Genomic DNA, 20291 nt, shown 5'->3' on the forward strand with positions numbered 1-20291 from the left:
TAGTCCAGCTTTAGGCATGAAAGCCACCTGGGTGATCCTGAACCAGTCACTCTTTCTTAGCCCAACCCGCCTCGCAGGATTGTTGTGGGAAAATAGAAGAAGTATTACGTAGGTTTGCCACCTTGACTTAGTTCATTCATTCATTCATTTTCTATAGCTGCCCAACTCAACTAAGTGACTCTGGGCAATACAAACAATTAAAAAAACATTAAAACAATAAAAACATCCACAAAAGAAATGCAACATATACTTTGGCTTTAAGATTGGTAATTAAATTTCATTGTATTCACAAAATATGTTCATTTTTTTTAAAAAAAATGTTCACTTTTTATGTTCACTTTTTTAAAAAAAGAGCAGTATATAAATAAATCAGGTAAATAAATGATTTGAGTTAAAAATATAGTAAACAAAAAAGTTAGGAACAAAGTATTCTAAACAGGTTTTTGGAGGAACTGGGAGCTAATTCATTTTCTCATTCAAGAAACTTTTAATTTTTTAAATTATTGATTTTTATTGCTGAAAATATATCTAAATTAGGAGTGTTCTTGCTTTCTTGTGATAACTCAAGAATTTAAAGAAAAAGTAGAAAAGAGGGAAAAACGAAAAGTTTTCTCCCCCCTCCCTTCTTTGGCTATTATTTCTTTCTCTGGCAGTATAGAATTTTTCTTTTTTTCAATTTTCTATATAGCTTTTTTACAATAACAGCTTAGATATAAAATTGCAGTGCATTATAAATAACATCAATGTACATTTAACTTGCTATTCAATTTATATATAGTACCACAAACTATTGTTTTTTTTTCTAAAAAAATTAGATTGCTTATATTTCAATAATAAAAAATAAATTAAAGTGTTAACTTCAGAGTGATAGGAAAATTGAAGCCTTCTTTCCAAACTTGCTGTATGAAGTAAGTGTGAAAACAAGCTTGCTATATACTTTTCTAATATAAAGCAACAAAAATGACAGCTTTCGTTCTTAAAAAATAGCACATTCATTTTTATGGAGGCAATTAAATGGGTTCAGTGAAAAAATTGTTCCAAGTCCAAGAACGTTTCAGCCAGACTGGAAAGAAATCTGATTTGATTAATGAGACTGTATATGTCAACATTTTATCCTGTGAGGGCTACTGATGATTGAACAAGACTGCCTATGCTGAAACCATAAATAAATTATAAAATAATCCCATCCCTCTCTGAATAGCCTCTATAAGATAAATTGAGACATTATAAGCAAGTGGAAGAAAGAAAGAACAGGAAAAAGTAGCCATCCAGCATATTTTTTTAAATATTTGCTTTGCAGTTCAAGACAAAGAATTGAGAGAATCATATTACTTACTCCCGCCCATAGTATTTAGGTCTGTTCTCCACCTATTGAAAAAGAAAGGAAAGAAAAATTTTACTTGAGTATATAGGTATTTTTTTTAAAAAAAAATCTGCTCTATTATGTGCTTTGATAAAGAATTAACTTTATATTTTCTCCAATGGTTACTATATTAGGAAATTTGCTGAATTTCTCCAAGCATTAATGTTAATAATCCTTGTTTCATTTAATACTCTTAATTTCAACTGTAAAGACAAATGTAGGGTAATTTCTACTTCACTAAAGCTTCGAATAAAACTGGATGCTGCAACTTTATTCACTAAAGAGTAATTTCATGTCTAACTTGTGCTTAGAAAGTTCTGCAGAAGCCACATTCTACCCCCAACACAGTGAATATGAACTATGACAATGTGATCCAGGTGGGATATGATAGGACAATAGATGAAACAGGATGGGGAAAAATGAAACTAGTGACATAGTTGGGCCCCAACCCTCCTATCATTTCATAAGGGCCTCAAGACATGACTCTACCAGTTGGCTTGGGGCCCCAATGGAGGAACAGCGTAGTGGAGTACAAACACCCCCCCTCTCCACTCCCCCCTCCCCACATATCAATGTATTTTAATGTTTGGTTTTAATTTATGTTTTAATATACTGTATAAATACATTTTTCATGACTGTGGACCACCAAGACAGATGGGCAGCCAATAAATTTTATAGATAGATAGATAGATAGATAGATAGATAGATAGATAGATAGATAGATAGATAGATAGACAGACAGACAGACAGACAGATAGCCAGACAGACAGACAGAAAGATAGATGAGTCCTCTTTCTCTCCTTTGGTTCACATGAAACATTATGAGTCATGACTTCTTTGCTCCAAGTTTCACCCAACATGTAAATCCACATGAGGGTTTAACTCAGATATGAGCCAAGACTTTATGGCTTTTTCATCAAATCATGATTTTTAAAAATCCTAGCAAAAGTCCTGTGATATGAATACAGTCACTACATTTAATTCCAAACAGCAAAGAAGGTAAAAGGTGCTTTTTAAAACAGATCAAATGACAACTTAGTTCAACCTTCTTTTTTCCCCTCTAAAGGAGAAGAAAATAAACTTCTGAAAGCCAGCAAAGAGATAAAGGCAAGAAGCCTTTCCTTTCCTTCCCCATCCCTACCTCCCACTCCCTGCAGTATATGGCATTCAGAAGCACATGGAACATAGTGTGCAGCCTATCGAATTTAAATCTGAACAAAAATGGTGTTGATAAAGAATAAAACATGGATGCAAATAAAGAGAGAGAGAGAGAGAGAGAGAGAGAGAGAGAGAAATTTGTCTAATGATAAAATCTATTTAGAAACAAAAACAAATCCATTTTTCTCAGAAGTTCACTGAACAAGACATTGGTGCTAAAACCTATTAAGCCATGGGAACTGTTGACAATGGAAACCAGTCTGAAGAGGTCTTCACAAAGCAACATGAAGAGATAAACTACATAGGTCAGGATTGTCCTCTGATTTTGGCATACTTGAGTTGCCTCCGCTGAGGAGTAACTCACTAGAGCGAGCAGATGAACAGAAAACTCTATGCACGTGTGTACGCATGTATGTGTGAAAAGGTTTAGTCCCTAAGGTACCTTTTCAAAAGGCAACTGTATGTTGTTTTTCCCTTGAAAAAGTTTTGCTTCACTTCTTGGATGAGAAGTGAAACATTTTCAAGGAAAAACCAAGTCCAATTGCTTTTTTAAAAGCCACTTTTGGGACAACCATGACCAGGATAACTGAGAATCTCCATAGACAAAAAGACTTAGTGCAGTAGTGGCAAAATTGTCACTGAACAGTGTTGAACTATGCCTCCCTATATCAGTCACAATTAGTTATACTGATTGAGGTGGGGTATAGTTTATTACAGCCGATATGGCCAAAAACAGTAAAATATCCAACTGTAGGCTACTTACATACATACAGATATAAAAATGCACTGAACATGATCTAATGATGAATAAGAACACATATAATAAAATTAATTAAAAAATATTTAAAAGATCTAAAAATAATATGTATCTTATTTATGTTTCTGACGAATCCCCAGTGCTGCTGCGCAGAATCTAGCCACCTGCGCCATCATCACAGCCTGTTCGTCCTTATGCAGCCATTGGAGATAAGTAGTGTCAGAATGGCCAGGACACCTATCGATCATTGGGAGGATATGGTTTTTTCGAATATCTCTATAGAAAGAGCATCGAAGGAGTATGTGTCCAATGGTCCCCACCTCTCCTGAACCACAGGAGCAGAGTCTTTCAGTCAATGATATCTTTTTATACTTGCTGTATAGCAGGGGTGTCAAACTGACGGCCCGCAGGCCAGACGTGTCATCAGGAAACCACCCCCACCCCATTGCTGGCAATGGAGATAAAGCTCCGATACGTCGCGAGTTTGACATGTCTGCTGAATAAGATGGCGAATGGAAGCACATGGCACCGTGGGAGCGAAAATGCTTTCTGGTGGTTTGCTGACTACAACTGGCTAAGATAACCTGCGGGAATAACAACATATCTAATAGAGTCTGGAGACAGAAACAGCAGAGCTATCCCTAAGTCTGCTTGCCTCTCAGTGTCCTCTATCCTTTTTCGCAAGGTTTGTTTTGCTTGGTCGTAGTCCAATTTGAGTACTGAGGCTGGAGAGAGGCCTAGTTTGGCAAGGTTGGACTCGATTGCCTTGATCCTTGATTGAGGTTGTTATTTAGCAACATCTGGAGGGTCCTGAATTTCCTGTCACAACTGCAGTAAGAAGCTGCATATGCAGAAGACAAATAAGCAGGAAGTCACCAGCAACAAAGTATCTAGCTAAACAACAACAACAACAAACCCCTAAAAAGTGATGAAAATAGTTGTAACTACTATCAGGTCATTACATAGTTTAGGAAATGGCAGCTGTTGTCTATTAACAGAATAACAGAGTTGGCTTCTTTGGCAGCTGCAGCACAATTTTATCACCTTTATACTAAATCTTTTCTATTCTCTTTCTCCTAAGATGGCATGATTTCCTCTGGGCTGGAAAAGTCCAGATGGTCACTGCAGCCTAGTTTTGGCTGCTCTAGTTGATAACAAAACAGCATAACTGGATTTAGACCTCAGCAGTTTACCAATGTTCTGGAGTTACCCAGTGATCTGATTTAACAGTCTGGGCGTTAAGCAAAAGGATGCTCATAGCCTAATTATTTTGACCAGAAAATGACCTCATTCTCCCAAATGACAAGAGGGAAATAACCTACAAATGTATTTATTTTGTTTTTTTTATTTATTTTTCACATTCTGTCTCTCTCAAAGACAAAAATACCTTAGCTACTTGTGAAGATCTAGCCATTATATAGTTCACCTCTGAATTTGGTGTCCTATCAACTTTTATAGGTCTTCTCAGCTGGAATAAATTTTATGCCAGAGATTAAATTCTACTCACAGCTCTGTAGTCAGTCACACCACACTCTCAATCCCTAAAAATGTAATCATATTTTTTTCTTGTCTCTCCAAGCCCAACAAATGTTCCTTCTGAATTCTCAGCGCTGGAAACAGCACACAGGTTGCTCTGGGGTTAGCGTTCAGTGGAAGCACCACAGCAGCTCTGAGGGTTTTAACAGGTCATTTGCATGTGTGTGTATGCATGCACAGTGAACCCTTCCCTGTCAGAGAAGCAGCTGTCCCTGCAGGTGAATGCAGAGATGACTTGGCATGCAGACCCTTCTGGAGGAGGGGTACCTTGGACATTTGGGAAGCACAGCTTCAAATGCTTTGCATAGCCCTAACACCACATTAACAGATTTCATTCTGGATAAAAAGGTGCCAGGTTTCCCCCCCCCCCCCCCGAGTTAGGTTCAATTATTAGTCCAATATATTTACACACTGGAACTATTCAATTTCTTTGAGAAGACAGTGCTAACTCACCCCTCTCTAAGAAGAATGCTAATTGCCAGGCGAAAGGTCGAAAAAGCAAAGCAAAAAGGCCAAGTATGTTTGTTGGAGAAACTGAAGAAAGCTGCTTATTATTTTATCTTTGCCCAGAATGATTCAGGGTTGCAAAGTTGTTGTTTTTTTGTTTGTTTGTTTTTAAAATGGCAGTCAAATTCAAGTGTACATATACAAATTCTATTTCTTTCCTGGAGTATAGTTTAATGCAAATTATTTAATGCAAAATGTTCTAGATGTTGACTTGTATTACAAATGTTGTTTGTAAAAAAGATTGGGATATGGTTTTAGTCTTACATACTGTACATAAAAGCTCATTTCAGGGAACTTTTGGATGAAATTAGAATATTTAGTTCCACAGCGAGTCGGATGCGTCATGTGGAAGCTGCGCCCACCCCATTGCCGGCAATGGCAAAACTGTCCCGATACATTGTGTGATGTCATGTGACATTGTGAGTTTGACGTGTGTGTTTTAAAAGCAGAAAACAGGAAGCATTCTGAACTGTTATTTATGAGACTACCCCAATATTTAACATTTAGAGGTTACATGCCAAAAACAAGTGGTATCTTTCAAAATTTGCTTTGCTTTGCTTTTGAGGACATTTAGAGGCCCTTCCAGATTAATGCATACACAAATCCAATTTCTGAATAAGCATGAACTTAATTGCTTTCTTGACTTCAATCCTAGGGGACTGAGTGTACATGAATCAGAAATAAAATGAAGCCCTGGTTTTTGAAGCTACTCTAAACTGCATCTTAACATGTTTTGGAAATTCTTTTTGTATCTTTTTCTACAACTATAGTTGACATTGTTACGATCAAGGTCCACAACCTAGTGGCTCCTCAGTGTACTTTACACTACAATAGGAATGAACATTAAATCCACTGGTAAATACCCAAATAAGAACTGATTTTGCTTCATTTCACTTCAAGGTATCAGCAAATATCACACACTGTTAAAACATCATAAAACAACTTTAATAATTTCAGTGCAGCTGATAATGTGTCTCTAAATACATTATAAATGGTGATCAGCTTCCACCACTACAAACTTCATCTATTTTTAAAATTAGTTCTATCACTTAAAATAAAAATCAAAGAATTATTATGTGTTTCCATGTTAGATGTCTGTTATAACTATTGATAAAAAAGAGACAGAAGGATATATGTACAGGAAGCTTCAGAAGACACCAAGAAAATGATCTCGCAGAAAGCCTCTACAAAAGGTAAGTAAAACTGATGCTGAAAGATGCAGGATAACAGCAAAGGTGCTCCAAAGGAAAATGGCAGATAGACAAGGGAGGAAAAGCAAACATTCATATATTAATTAAAAAGCTTCTGATTACATCTCTATGGTCCATGAAAGCATCACAATCTCTATGATCAAAGGTTTTGCTGCATTCCCACATTTCTCTTTCTCTCCCTGGTTTAAATGTTTAAGGACACCACATTTTAGTTATGGACAGAGGCCTTAGCAACCATAACTGACTGTAAGATAATTGCAATTCCTAGTCACTGAAGATCTAACAGGTCATAGGACATACATCATCTGGCTTCTATTTATGCCAGGGGTTTTCAAACCTGGCCCTTCTATGATTTGTGGACTTCAACTCCCAGAATTCCTCAGCCAGGTACACTGGCTGAATAATTCTGGGAGTTGAAGTCCACAAGTCATAAAAGGGCCAAGTTTGAAGACCCCTGGTTTATGCAGTAGTGTGCACAGATATCATTCCTGCAGGTGTGTTTCTGACCAGGAATCCACAGACCACTGGCCATTCATTTCACAGATGGAACCTGCCTCCCTCCTTCCATCTCAACAGACTATTGATGTAATTCCTGATGAACTGACCAGAGCCAAATACCATCTTCTCAGTAGAACTTCTGAAATAAGGAAATCAGAAACCAACATCTAGGAGTACATATCAGTCTAATTACAGCTAAGATCATTGTATTTTTGTTTTTAATCACCCTGTAAACCGCCCTGAGTCCTTCGGGAAAGGGCGGTATATAAATGTAATAAAATAAAATAAATATAAATAAATATACACAAAAGCCTATACGTTTGCTAACCTGAGTTGAGATGAATACAAACCACTTGGGTTACTGTGATGAATTCCTATTAAACTGTTATTAATGTGTTAAATTCAGAATGAGAGTGAACAGGATAGTATGTTACACGTGAAGCTTAGTATCGTGCGGAACCAACTATTATTGCTAATTTGTTCTAATCACTTTTAATCTCTATGGATGGGAATAAATATTTCCTGGAGAAATGTTAACAAGGCTTGCAATGCTGGCAGTAACCTGGGCTTTCTTTAAAAGCATGGGGCTATTTCATATTTACTTGTGTTTTATTCTTTATTCTAAAGGCTTAAGGTGTATTTGGAAGAACTGCACAAAGAAGCTCCTATTTAATTCAACAAATTAATCCTGTTTGGTATCTCAGTGGTATAAGCTATTAAAACCATGACAGTAATCTGCACCCAGTATTTAAGCCATGTCAAGATGACAAACATTTTGAACATTAATTTCCTCTTCTCTTGGGTGTATGGTGGAGGTATTGCAATAAAATTAAAACTTTAATCATTTTCAATACCTATTCATGTGAATAGGAGCTGCATTATAACAAGTCCAAACTTGCCCTGTAACATATTGAAAATTAAAATTGATGTTACTTTCTGATTCAGCTGCTTACTATATAAGAGATTTGTGGGTTGAAATTGATGTGTGACATCTGACAAAAGGTAAGGTGATAATATTAAAAGGAAACTGTTGACATAAACCACAAGTATATTTATAATTTATAGGTAAAGGTAAAGGTTCCCCCGCACATGCGTGCTAGTCGTTTCCGACTCTAGGGGCCGGTGCTCATCTCCGTTTCAAAGCCGAAGAGCCAGCACTTGTCCGAGGACGTCTCCGTGGTCATGTGGCCGGCATGACTAGACGCCAAAGGCGCACGGAACGCTGTTACCTTCCCACCGTAGTGGTCCCTATTTTTCTACTTGCATTTTTATGTGCTTTCGAACTGCTAGGTGGGCAGAAGCTGGGACGAGTAACAGGCGCTCACTCTGTTACGCGGCACTCGGGATTCGACCCGCCAAACTGCCGACCTTCTGATCGACAAGCTCAGCGTCCTAACCCACTGAGCCACCACGTCCCTTTTATAATTTATGTTTTGTGGTAAATTTATATCTAATGAGATGAGAGGAAAAATATTTCATTCCTTCCTTCCTTCCTTCCTTCCTTCCTTCCTTCCTTCCTTCCTTCCTTCCTTCCTTCCTTCATTCATTCATTGTACAAAGCTGCCCATCTCAAACATGTGACTCAGGACAGTTAACAATAATTAATAGATACTTATATGAGAATTTTTTTAAAAAAAATCCACACAATAACAAGTATCATTCATATTCATTTTCCCATATATATATTGAAGACATCAGAGAAAAAAAGGGCTGATTTCTGAAAACAAGCAGTCAGGATTTTTAAAAGAAGGAACTTTGGCTGCTTCTCTTACAGCAATCCTGCTATGCATCAGATCCTTTTAGGATGATACTGAGAGTGTTCTTTGATATTAGTACAGGTAGTCCTCGACTTACAACAGTTCATTTAGTGACTGTTCAAAGTTACAACGGCACTGAAGAAAGTGACTTATGACCATTTTTTTCACACTTACCACCGTTGCAGCGTCCCCATGGTCACGTAATCAAAATTCAGACGCTTGGCAACTGACTCGTATTTATGACTGTTGCAATTGCCTGGGGTCACGTGATCCCCTTTTGCAACCTTCTTATAAATAAAATCAATGGGGAAACCAGATTCACTTAACAAAACGTGTTATTGATTCGACAACTGCAGTGATTCACTTAACAACTATGGCAAGCAAGGTCGTAAAATGGGGCAAATTTACTTAACAAATGTTTCGCGTAGCAACACAAATGCTGGGCTCAATTATGGTCCTAAGTCGAGGATTACGTGTACTCCAGGATGGCAGGTTTATCTAGCTGTGGTACCACCGGCATCCTTCCAAATTACACTGGGCAATCACTATTTCTATTTCTCACAATACGACCAACATACTGTTACGATGAAGAACTGCGGAAATTAAAATGTGTACAGGGGAAAAAAATGGGGAGAAAAAGGATTTAATGTTTGTAAGATCTAGTAGAACTATGACTGCAAACAAACAAACAAAAGTAATAACTATCACAGCAATGAGCCTGCAATATCATATTTTCTTGGTACCCACCTCAGACGTGCAGGTAATTCTTCTAGGATGTGGAGCTTCTTGCTGCAGCTGATACACTAAGAAAAGGTAAACAAGAGTTTTCACTTCAAGTCTTAACACAGACACGAACTTAAATCAAGCACTTGTTTGGGGGTAAGTTTCCTTTTTCTTCATTTAATAAAGAAGAATCTCTCTGTATAAAGGGACACAATAACCAAAGAAGTTGTTCCTTACCTGTGAGTTTTTTCAAGTGATCTGTGTAATGAACAGATGGAAATCTGCATCTGTGCAGGATCTTTGTTGCGATGTTTTAGAGCGGAACATTTTGTTGGGAACCTTTCCCAGAACTGAATCCTTATATTCCCTACTGTATAGCACACACTCCTCTTAGTTCTTCTGAGATTAATAGTTTGGACATCGCAACATACAGCTCTGCTCCTAGTTAGCAGGGAAGCACAGCACAAGTGCACTAAAGATTTTTCAGAGAATCTTAGTAATAAGTAACCAGCTCTTCCTCACACTAACGGGAGAGTAAAACATTTCCTAGCGTGTGGCAGCTTATGGTTAAGAGATGACTAGGGACAGAATATACTTTCAAATAAAACAAACCCAATGACCACGCTAGAGCTTTATACAGCAAATGTCACCAATGTCAAGGTAGTATGGCTTCAAATTTGTGAAAAAAAGTATTTCGTATCACACCTGGATAATAGGTGTCACCAACCGACAAATGTTGGGGATAGGCCTCTCTTTCTTTGATCTATCATGACATATAAATAAAATCATTCTGTTCTTTTCAAGTAAAATGTTAAAGCCCTCCAGACATGTCCTATCACACGGGGTAAACAGACCTCTTTACATGAAAGCATAAAACTTGGCCATCAAATAATACTTGTAGGAGAAGGAGTGGCAAAATCTGGGAGTGGAGTCAAAAGAGATATCAGCCTAGAATCCCTACATAGCCACAAGCGAACTAAGTCCCCTTAAATTCCATTAGCCGTTACCTATTAGCATTACGTCACTTTAATTGGACCTTCATATGTGGACCTCATCTTTCACACCTCACAATAGTCCCTTTATGAGAGATCATATAAGGGTGAATCTATCATTAGAGAAAAAAGTTCCCTATCCCCAATAGCAAATACAATGCTATTTTTCACGGTACTAAATGAATAAGATGAAATGCCAGAGGCTTAAATTCATTTTCAAACTGAGGGGGAGGGGAGAGGAAACTTCAGTTTAGGAAGCAGTTTAGCCTTGGTGGAGCAGTGGGCTAATGCCTCCTTAAGTAACACCAGCTGCCTGCAATTAGTGCAGGTTCGAGTCCCACCAGGCTCAAGGTTGACTCAGCCTTCCATCCTTCCGAGGTAGGTAAAATGAGGACCCAGATTGTTGGGGGCAATTAAGCTGACTTTGTAATAATACCGCTTGGGTGTGTGTGTGAAAGCCCTAATAAGCAGGCATATACATAGAATGAAGGCTACTGCTAAGCTTGTAAGCCGCCCTGAGTCTTCGGAGAAGGGCGGGATATAAATGGAATTAAAATAAAAAATAAAAAATAAAAAACATGGCTAGCATATTGGGAAAATGGGATACCATTAATAGGACCATAATAAGTTACAGTTAAACTTGTAACAAAGTCACAGATAAGACTTTTGGAAACCAATTTAGCAAACACTAAAAGAGAATGTATCTGAGTACCATCCCAAAGCTTCCAGGTTGGCCTGGGCAAATGTCTTACTATCTCAATTCATAATACTTACATTTGGGCCAATCAACCTCACATGATTGTTGTTTTAGGGAAAATAGGAGCATTACGAATCTTTTCTTGTCTTTTCTAAATAAATGTTAACTGCTGCTAAGACACTTTAAGATGGCTCTAATATTCCGTCAGATAACTCCAAGATGGTACATTCCATGTTGGATCTCAATGTATACATGGTTGTACTTTGACAATAAAGGTTCATTCATTCATGATGATGCTTTCTGTTAATGATGGTGACAACCTTTGCTTCCCTTAGTGAGAAGTTGTCTCTCTCAGTCACTAGATGAGGAGAAAATGAGGCCTCTGAACAATTTGCTCTGTGTTTTGGATATTGCTGTGGAAAGATTCCCAGGTATTTAACTTTTTTGACTCTTTGAAGACCTGTTTTTTCTGATAACTGTTTTTTTATTTTGTTTTTCTGTAAGATTTTTAGTTAACACTTTGGTCTTTTCTCTGTTTATTTTCAGACCTGCCACTTCTCCAAATCCTTCTATCTTTTTCATAAGCTTAAGGCTTGTCTCAAATGCTTGTAATTTGTATTTTTCATTTTTCATTTCCAGTCCTTTAATTTCCATATCTTGCAAGATGTGCAACAATAAAAGAAGATAACTATGTAAAACTATTAAAACAAATAAAACTAGATTTGGAAAAATGGAAAAATATACAACTTTAAATGCTGGGGAGAATAGCAACAGTGAAGATGAATATTTTACCAAAAGTACTCTTTTTGTTTCAAACCATACCTATAAAAGGTGGGGGGACTTCTTTGATGAACTAAACAAATCAATATTGAAATTTATTTGGCAAGGAAAAAAAGCTAGAATAAAATTGAAAATGTTTCAAGAAGCAAAAGAAAATGGAGGATCTGGATTGCCAGACTAGAGTTTATATTACCAAGCAGCCGTTCTAACATGGATAAAAGAATGAATAACCCTTAGAGATAGAAGATTATTATACCTAGAGGAACATGACCTACAACTTGGATAGCATGCCTTTTTATGGTATGGGAAAAATAAAATTCACACTTTCAACAGCATTACATTAGAAACGCACTTCTGCTAGAACAGGAAAAAATAAAAGCGAAAATCTATAGGAAAATACCTGGATGGCTTTCAACAATGGAAGCATTGGTTCACCCAAACTTAATAAACTATGACAAAATTGTGACTTATAAAGACATTTTGAATAAAGAAGGAAAATGAAAACATAGACAAGAGCTAGAGGAACAATCCAAACGGGTTATGAAAAAGATGTTAAAATACCTGGGTTCTATAAAGAACAGACCAAATTTGATAAGATATTACTGACATCAGATGAAAAATTGATTAAGAAACTTTATAAATATATCCTAAGCTTAAAGATGGAAGAGCAACAAGTCAAAGAAACAATGATAACATGGGCAAAGAACTTTGGATATAACATAGAACTAGAAAAATGGTAAAATCTTTGGAAAAGAAATCTGAAAATAAGGAAAGCAGTAGCGTGCAAAGAAAATTTATATAAAATGTTTTATAGATGCCATTTAACACCTGTGAGACTAGCAAAAATGTTTAAAGATGTATCAAACAATTGTTGGAAATGTAAACAAAAAACAGGCACTTATTACCATCTTTGGTGGACATGCTCCAAAGCTAAAAGATTTTGGTTAAGAATACATACATGGTTAGAGAAAATGACAAAAAAAAAACATATAGAGTTTAAGCCAGAATTATTTCTGTTAGGTATAGTTGTAGGTGATTATGATAAAGAGTGTATTTACTCAATTTTACATACCGTATATTAACTACAGCAAGAATTGTATTTGCTCAATATTGGAAAAATGAAGAATTACCAGCGGAGGAAGTGTTAATTAAAAAAAATCTTAAGAGTGTGAAGAAATGGATAGATTGACACTGATAATGAAAGAGAAAGAAGATTCAGTTTATTTCAGAACATGGAATACTTTTTATAATTGGCTAGATAAACGAGGTAGAGAGAAAGGAACTTAATATGTATTAGTAAATTAGACACTGAAACCCAGACAATATGTTGCTGATAAATATTTTAAGCACTGTGATTATAAAAAAATAATAATAAACATTTATGGAAAGGATATTGCTATGGAAAGGAGAGGGTGAGGAAGAGGAACACATCAAATCTGAGACTGAGCTAAAATACACATTTTGAAATAAATATATACGTATCTTATCAATTTATTAAATAATAAAATGTAACAGAAACAGCTATACCATCCTATAATATTTGTATGACCATGGAAAGTCCCAGAAGAATACCTAATCTCTACAGAGACCATTGAAAACAACTTGGGTTTCTGGACATACACACACCCCCGGCCTCACTCTTTACCTCCATTGACATCTATGCCTGAGTCCCCAAGGACTGGGGACTAATTATAGACCTTAATACAATCAGCAAGCTCTGTGCAAGATAGCTACAATGGAAATTCCACAACTGGCTGGAAAGCAAGTTGCTTTAGGAAAGGCCAATCCATTACGATCAGTGTCTGGTACTCCAACAACTCATTGAAAAATGCGCCTTCTGCAACACAACCTCCCTTTGTGCTGCCTTCATAGGTTCAAAGCAGCTTTTGGTTCCCTATCTCAAGCTAAACTATGGGAAAAACTGGAGACCTGCTCATCTAATCAACGTTTATTTCATCTAATACCTATCCTTCATGAAGGTACCTCACTTGAAATAAGATGTAACCCCAGGCCATCTCACCAGTGCTACTGGAACTGAGAAAGGAACTGAATATTGGGCTCACTCTTATTCAATTTATATATCAACTCCAAAAGTTGCTGGAAGACACATTTATATTCTACTCTATGTAGACAATGCAGCAACTCTTTCAAGAACACCTATTGGCCCTTAAAAGAGCACTGAAAGCACTAATACGATATTGGAAGGAAGACCAGCTAGATCTTAGAAAACTAAACTCAAGGGATTTGCCAAAAGGCCCAAGACCATACATCATAGATGCTCTTAAGATTGAGCAACTCTCCAGCTTCAAATACCTGGGAGTACTCCTCCATTCTGCCAACACTAGGAGACCCAAAGGGGACCACATTGTTGAAAATGTACAGAGGAAATAATCTGCCATCCTTAAATTCCTATACAAAAGGTGGCCACTATATACTTGTAGCACTGACATTATTCTAAACCAAGCCAATAATACAATTTCTTTATGGTGCCCACTGGGTCCCTTCTCTAATTTTGCACCATTAGACTTTTTCAATCCAAATTTCTAAGACTGGTCCTTCAAATCCAAGAATGTGTCTTTCATGCTACTCTGAGACTAGATATAGGCCTCATTAAAGTTGAGGCTAGAGTATGGGTGATCATACACAACTATTGCTTCAATTATCCTTTTTCCCCCCCTTGACTTTGCCCCACAAACTATGAGGGATGGTTTTCAGGCCGCCTAGAAAAAGACTAACAACATCTCATCCTTGGGCTTCTCCCCAGGTCTTCTACTCAGCATGAAATATGACTAGGCCAAAGCACTCATTTAATTGTGAGCAGTGGACACGCAGTGCCAACTGGATCTAACTAGGTCCCCTAACTTTATTGCCAGTGAATCCAACAGCTAGTCTGCCTCCTCTATGACATACGTAACTAAAATCAAAGATCCTAATTACAGGAGGTCTTTTACTGTGGTATAAAGTCGTGCCTTCCGTACCCAGAGAAACAATGTCCTTGTGACTATAGACAGAAGCAACAGAACATGTGTTTCTTCAGCACCTGTATTACAGAGACATTCAAACTAGACTCATCTCACCATTATTACATAAATATCCAGGGCACACAGGACAATTATGCACTTTCCTGCTGCTTTCAGATGCCAACCCTGATGCAACAGGCTTAAAATTCGTTACGTGAAGGCCTGCGCCATAAACTAGTTTTAATGAGCATCTAGTTCATTATTCCAGAGTAATCTGTACTATGATAGATTTAATTTGCCACAAACTAACCTTTTGCCCTCCTACACCTATCTACCCCTCCTTTTAGATTCCTTTTAGACTTTCGTCTTACATCTTTCAGGTTTTTATAGTTATTCTGATGCTTTATAATTGACTGTACCCACCTTCCTTAGGCTGGTCTTTGACTATAATAAAGATTTAATTTGACTTGATTTGGTTTAGTATGCCTGTGTTCTTTACAAAGGAGGAAAGAAAATTTATTCCTTGGTTCTCATTCACCGTTTAGAACCTGCTCTGAACAGATTAATTGCATAACCACAAATCTTTACAAATCTAAGAGAACTGGAAATAGTCACACACAAAGGAATAGCATCTTTTAGCTGCCAGCAAGATGTCATGATAATAAAAACCGAACATCCTTAGAGTATAGGTAGTATATGGTCTAAAATGAACATACATGCACTTTCTTTGCAAAAGGTTATTTTTCAGCCATTTATTATTCTTATTTGCAACTGGAGACAACAGGCATGCATTTCTAGGTGACAACTGCAGGATGTATGGCTGTTGTGATTAATGAGCTTTAATATAAGCGACACAATGAGTGCCAATTTTTATCCTTTAATCATCGTTTTGAAGACAAAAGCCTGCTTCAAGTCACTTTGTGTGTTAATGGTTTTATATTAAATAACTGGCTTGGCATATGACAAGTGACTGATGGAGTAAGTTATGACTTAAAACCTGCACAGTGGGACCCTTAAGCTCTGAAGCAGACAAAGGTTCTGACAATAGCAATTATAGAAGAGCAGCTGTGGGCAGAAGATTCTTAAAGCTACGGCCGTTCCTTTGAGACTCCAGCAAAACGAAACCGGGTGCAAATGAAATAAAACGAAGGTTGGCACTGCATAAATGTCAGTGCAGAACTGACATAGCTCGAATTTAATTCAACTCTGATAATGATAAATCTTGGGATTTTGGTACTTATTTGAATCAAATACACTAGAATGAAAAAAACTGAAAATGTCCTGCCACATCTACTTCTTCAAACGGAATAGATGCATCCGTTGTTATACAACTCCATTTTTCAGTTAACACAAATAACTGTGCTTTTACTTTTAATTGTTCTAAGTTCCACTTACATGTAACTATAAAAACCTGGGTTGCGTAGCACAATTTATGAGGCTTTTCCTTTTTCACAGGTTGTCTTGATGTTATCAGATCTTAGTCTTCCTCTGCAAGACCCCCTTTTTTCTTTTTATTTCCACAGGCAAAGTAATAGGGCCAGGAACTAATCCAAAATTAGTTTATTTACAGACAGCAAATAATACCACTATATAAAAAAGATGCATATTTAGTATTATCCTTCCCCACAAGTTCCACCAAGAAGGAAGGCTTATAGAACAAGGAGAGGTAGGGTAAATATATGGCCTTTATGGGACAGGGCAGTGAGTTAACACAACTTAGACTTTTTCAGTGATCTCAGTCCATATATATAAATATGTGTTTGGAGTAAACTCACAAGCTTCTCACAAGTTCATTATTTTGTATCAATGTTGTTCTAAGGGAGCTAAAATGAAAAAAAAAAGATTTACCCCAGAGGGTTTATCAACAGTATATTCAACCTAAACTTTTATTATTTTGATTATTTGGTCCAGATGCAACTGCTGCTTCTGAGGTTCCACAAAGAATTTCTGAAAGAATTATCTGTGGTTCCTTAGCCAGTAACTGAATTGAATGAAACAATCTCACAGGGTACCTACATGACCATGATAATGAGTTTAAAGATCCTTTTTCTGGTAAATCAAGGGAGAATTACATTAACAGCTTGAAACGGATCCTCTTAAAGTAAGGTTAATAACATAAAATAATTTTTTGTGCACACCTCAGAGATAGCTCAGTTATTTATAACAACTCTACTGTTAGAAATGTAATTCAGGAACTGACCATGAACCCACGTGTGTTCTATACTGCATTTAATGTTTTATAATTGCATTTGGAACTGAGGTCAACTAGTTTGTTGATATGATTCTGGTTATGTATGTTCCCCCTACGCAGAACTTAGCAAAGGATTGTCAGTTGTCTGACCATGGGATTGACTAAAAATTATTATATAACAAAGAAAACTATATCAACACTTGTTTTGCAGCAATGAATTGTTAATATTGTAGATTAACTTTTTTTGATAAATGGCAAGGAAAAAGATTTTCAGACAATATAGGTCACTTTTTAGAATTGCTTAGTTTATAACGTATTTTCCAAGCCCTTTTCTCTCCCTCTTAAAAAAATGCAATCACATTGGTTCATATAATGTTATTTATTTATTTATTTATTTATTTGTTTGTTTCGATTTATATATATTTGTGCACATTATATGTCACTAGGACCTACAAGAAGCTGCAGTAATATCTGGTGGTAAAGAAATGCAAAAATTAAGGAAAACCAAAAAGTCCAATTATTTTTTCATAGAACCATATGTGCAAAATAGGAAAGGCACATAAAACAATCGAGTGAGGCTTGAAAAACTGTTACAAGTTCAGGTGGAAACTGGATGAAACACTTAGGTTTGATAAGTGAGAAATGGAGTTTAAAAAAAAAAAGCTAATTCCCCCCCACATACATACACACACCCTCATTCCCCATAACACGGGTGGTAGATATATGAATGGTAGACAGTGATAATATTTAATCAAATACTCACAGTAAGATTTCCAAACTGGTGGCCTGTATTCATCAGTATCTGGGAAGAAAAAACACAGCAGGAAAGCAGACGGTTTGTATAAAACATGAAACAGAATTTATATGAAGAATAAATATTTAGATTCATTTAACAACTTCATTTTTAAAACTAATTATCTAAAGTCATCCATTTTGCCCATTTAAAGAAAATCCTAAATCTAATACTTCAATTGGGAAAAGACAAAAAAAAAAAAAAAGGAAAACTATCATTATGACAGCACTAGCAGGGACTTTTCCAGGGACTCGCCAGAAGTCAACATGGACTGGAAGGCAATAAAATAAAATAAAATAATAAAATAAAATAAAATAAAATAAAATAATAAAATAAAATAAATAAAATAAAATAAAATAAAATAAAATAAATAAAATAAATAAAATAAAATAAAATAAAATGAAGCATTTACCTTATTCAGACATACGTTGGCTGAGATAAATGCAACATTAGACAACTTGAATGTTTCTTTCACACCAGAATCAGTAACACTCATGATACTTTTACCTTACATGCTGTTACAAATGTTTTACTGTACCCAATTTTAACAGATTTTGTGCAGCCACTTTGCCAAAGTTACCTTTTACAAGTGACATTATTTACTGATATGGGCACTTCTTTACAACCACTCATCCAGCAACCATTTAAATTTAGGGCATCATTGAACATATACAGTAGTACTTATGATTAGTCTTCGAGGTTGCGGCTACCTCAGTGTTCTTACATTCATGAGACTGCAATTTGGATACTTGGTGACCAGCTCCCAATTACAACATTGGAGTAACTCCACGATCTTCTGATCACTAACTGTGATCTTCACTGCCAGCTTGTAACAAGCTAAGTCAATAGAGAAGCCAGCAGGAGGTGGCAAATGGCGACCATGTCACGGTGCATTAACAACAACAGTGCAGGAACTTGCTAAACAATGGCAATAGGGAATGCGAAACTGATGTTAAGCAAGGCACTCATTTAGCGCTGCGCTTTACAACCACATTGCTCAGCTTTGGAAATTCTGGTCCCCATTTCCAACATTAACCGAGGAATACCTGAACGTTTAACTATGGCCCCACATATGCTTCTTTCATGAAGGCGATTCAAAAGTCCCTTGATCAGCTGCAAACCCCCACCAATTCGTATACCAGATATAGAACAATTATAGATAATTCCTATCTGTCCAATGACTTCTTAATTATTGCTTATTTTACTTTAATCTGGGACTTTTAAAAAGTGTCCCTTAAGAAATTTTAAATGCGTAGTCATGCCGGCCACATGACCTCGGAGACGTCCTCGGACAAGCGCTGGCTCTTCAGCTTTGAAACGGAGATGAGCACCGGGCCCTAGAGTCAGAAACGACTAGCACGCATGTGCGGGGGAACCTTTACCTTTTTATTATTTACATCAGGGGTGTCAAACTGCCGGCCCACAGGCCAGGTGGGTCATAGTGAAACCACGCCCACCCCATTGCTGGCAATGGGAAAAACGTCGTGATACGTCGCGACATGTCACGTGACGTTGCGAGTTTGACACCCCTGATTTACACTGAACAAAATAAATTTTGCTTCATTATGCTTCATTAGTCTCTGCCTACCAGTAGTAGAATGGCACTTGAGGATGCTTAGATGGCAGCAAAATGTTTGGAATTTCCTGGACCATCCTACTGTCTTACAGCAGTCATGCAGATTTTTCCAGCACAACGATGGAGGCTATAATATATGCTACAAAGTGTATAACTATGTGTGTCCTTGGAAGATGATTGAGCCCTTTTAACCAATTGTGCCAGGCTTTACTGCAGAACATACTACAGTTCCTTCTATCGTAGGACTCATTGCCCAGGATTCTGATTCAGATTTACCAGGGCATAAATGCCATTTTTCCCCAACGGAAAATGCCTTTGGAAAGGCAAATCTCTGGCTAGCCCGGAATCATAAGGTTGAAGGGGATCTTAGAGGACTTCTAATGCTTGCCCAGGTAGGAATACTTATATTATCTGTTTGCTTGCTTGTTGAATTTGTTCGCCGCCCATCTCACCACAAAGGTGGTGGTGGTGGGGCTTACAACATTAAAATGAAACCATAAATATATGAATAAATATGCACAATCACATTAAAATTACAATAAGACATGAGTTATAACTAAAGATTAGGAGGAAGGGAAGAGAATATACATGGGGGGGAGGTGGGAATTGCTATTAGCCAATCAACCACCTCCAGTGTGAAATTCCCCCTGGGGCTGCAAGCAAACTGGCAGAACCAGGTCTTTAGGCTCTTATGGAAATTCAGGAGAATGAGAGCCGATCACATTTCAACGGGCAAGATGCTCCAAAGAGCCAGGGCCTATTTCAGACAACTGTCTCTATCCAATCTTCGCT

The 20291-nt window shown here is 37.0% G+C and overlaps 1 protein-coding gene across 1 annotated transcript in view; it reads right to left on the bottom strand.

Annotated features, from left to right (window-relative positions):
- Nucleotides 1-18698, bottom strand: part of CHN1 (chimerin 1) — an 80198-nt gene extending 61500 nt beyond the window's left edge. Inside the window, exons 1-2 of the mRNA XM_083348542.1 lie at nt 17894-18698; nt 9535-9590 (exon numbers count right to left, since the gene is read on the bottom strand). Of these exons, the coding sequence (XP_083204668.1) occupies nt 9535-9590; nt 17894-18019 (182 nt within the window). The 5' untranslated portion in view covers nt 18020-18698. The remainder of the gene's footprint in view (nt 1-9534; nt 9591-17893) is intronic.
- Between the last annotated feature and the right edge of the window lie 1593 nt (nt 18699-20291).

This window comes from Vipera ursinii (assembly GCF_947247035.1).
Source record: "Vipera ursinii genome assembly, chromosome: 1".
Classification (NCBI taxonomy): domain Eukaryota; kingdom Metazoa; phylum Chordata; class Lepidosauria; order Squamata; family Viperidae; genus Vipera; species Vipera ursinii.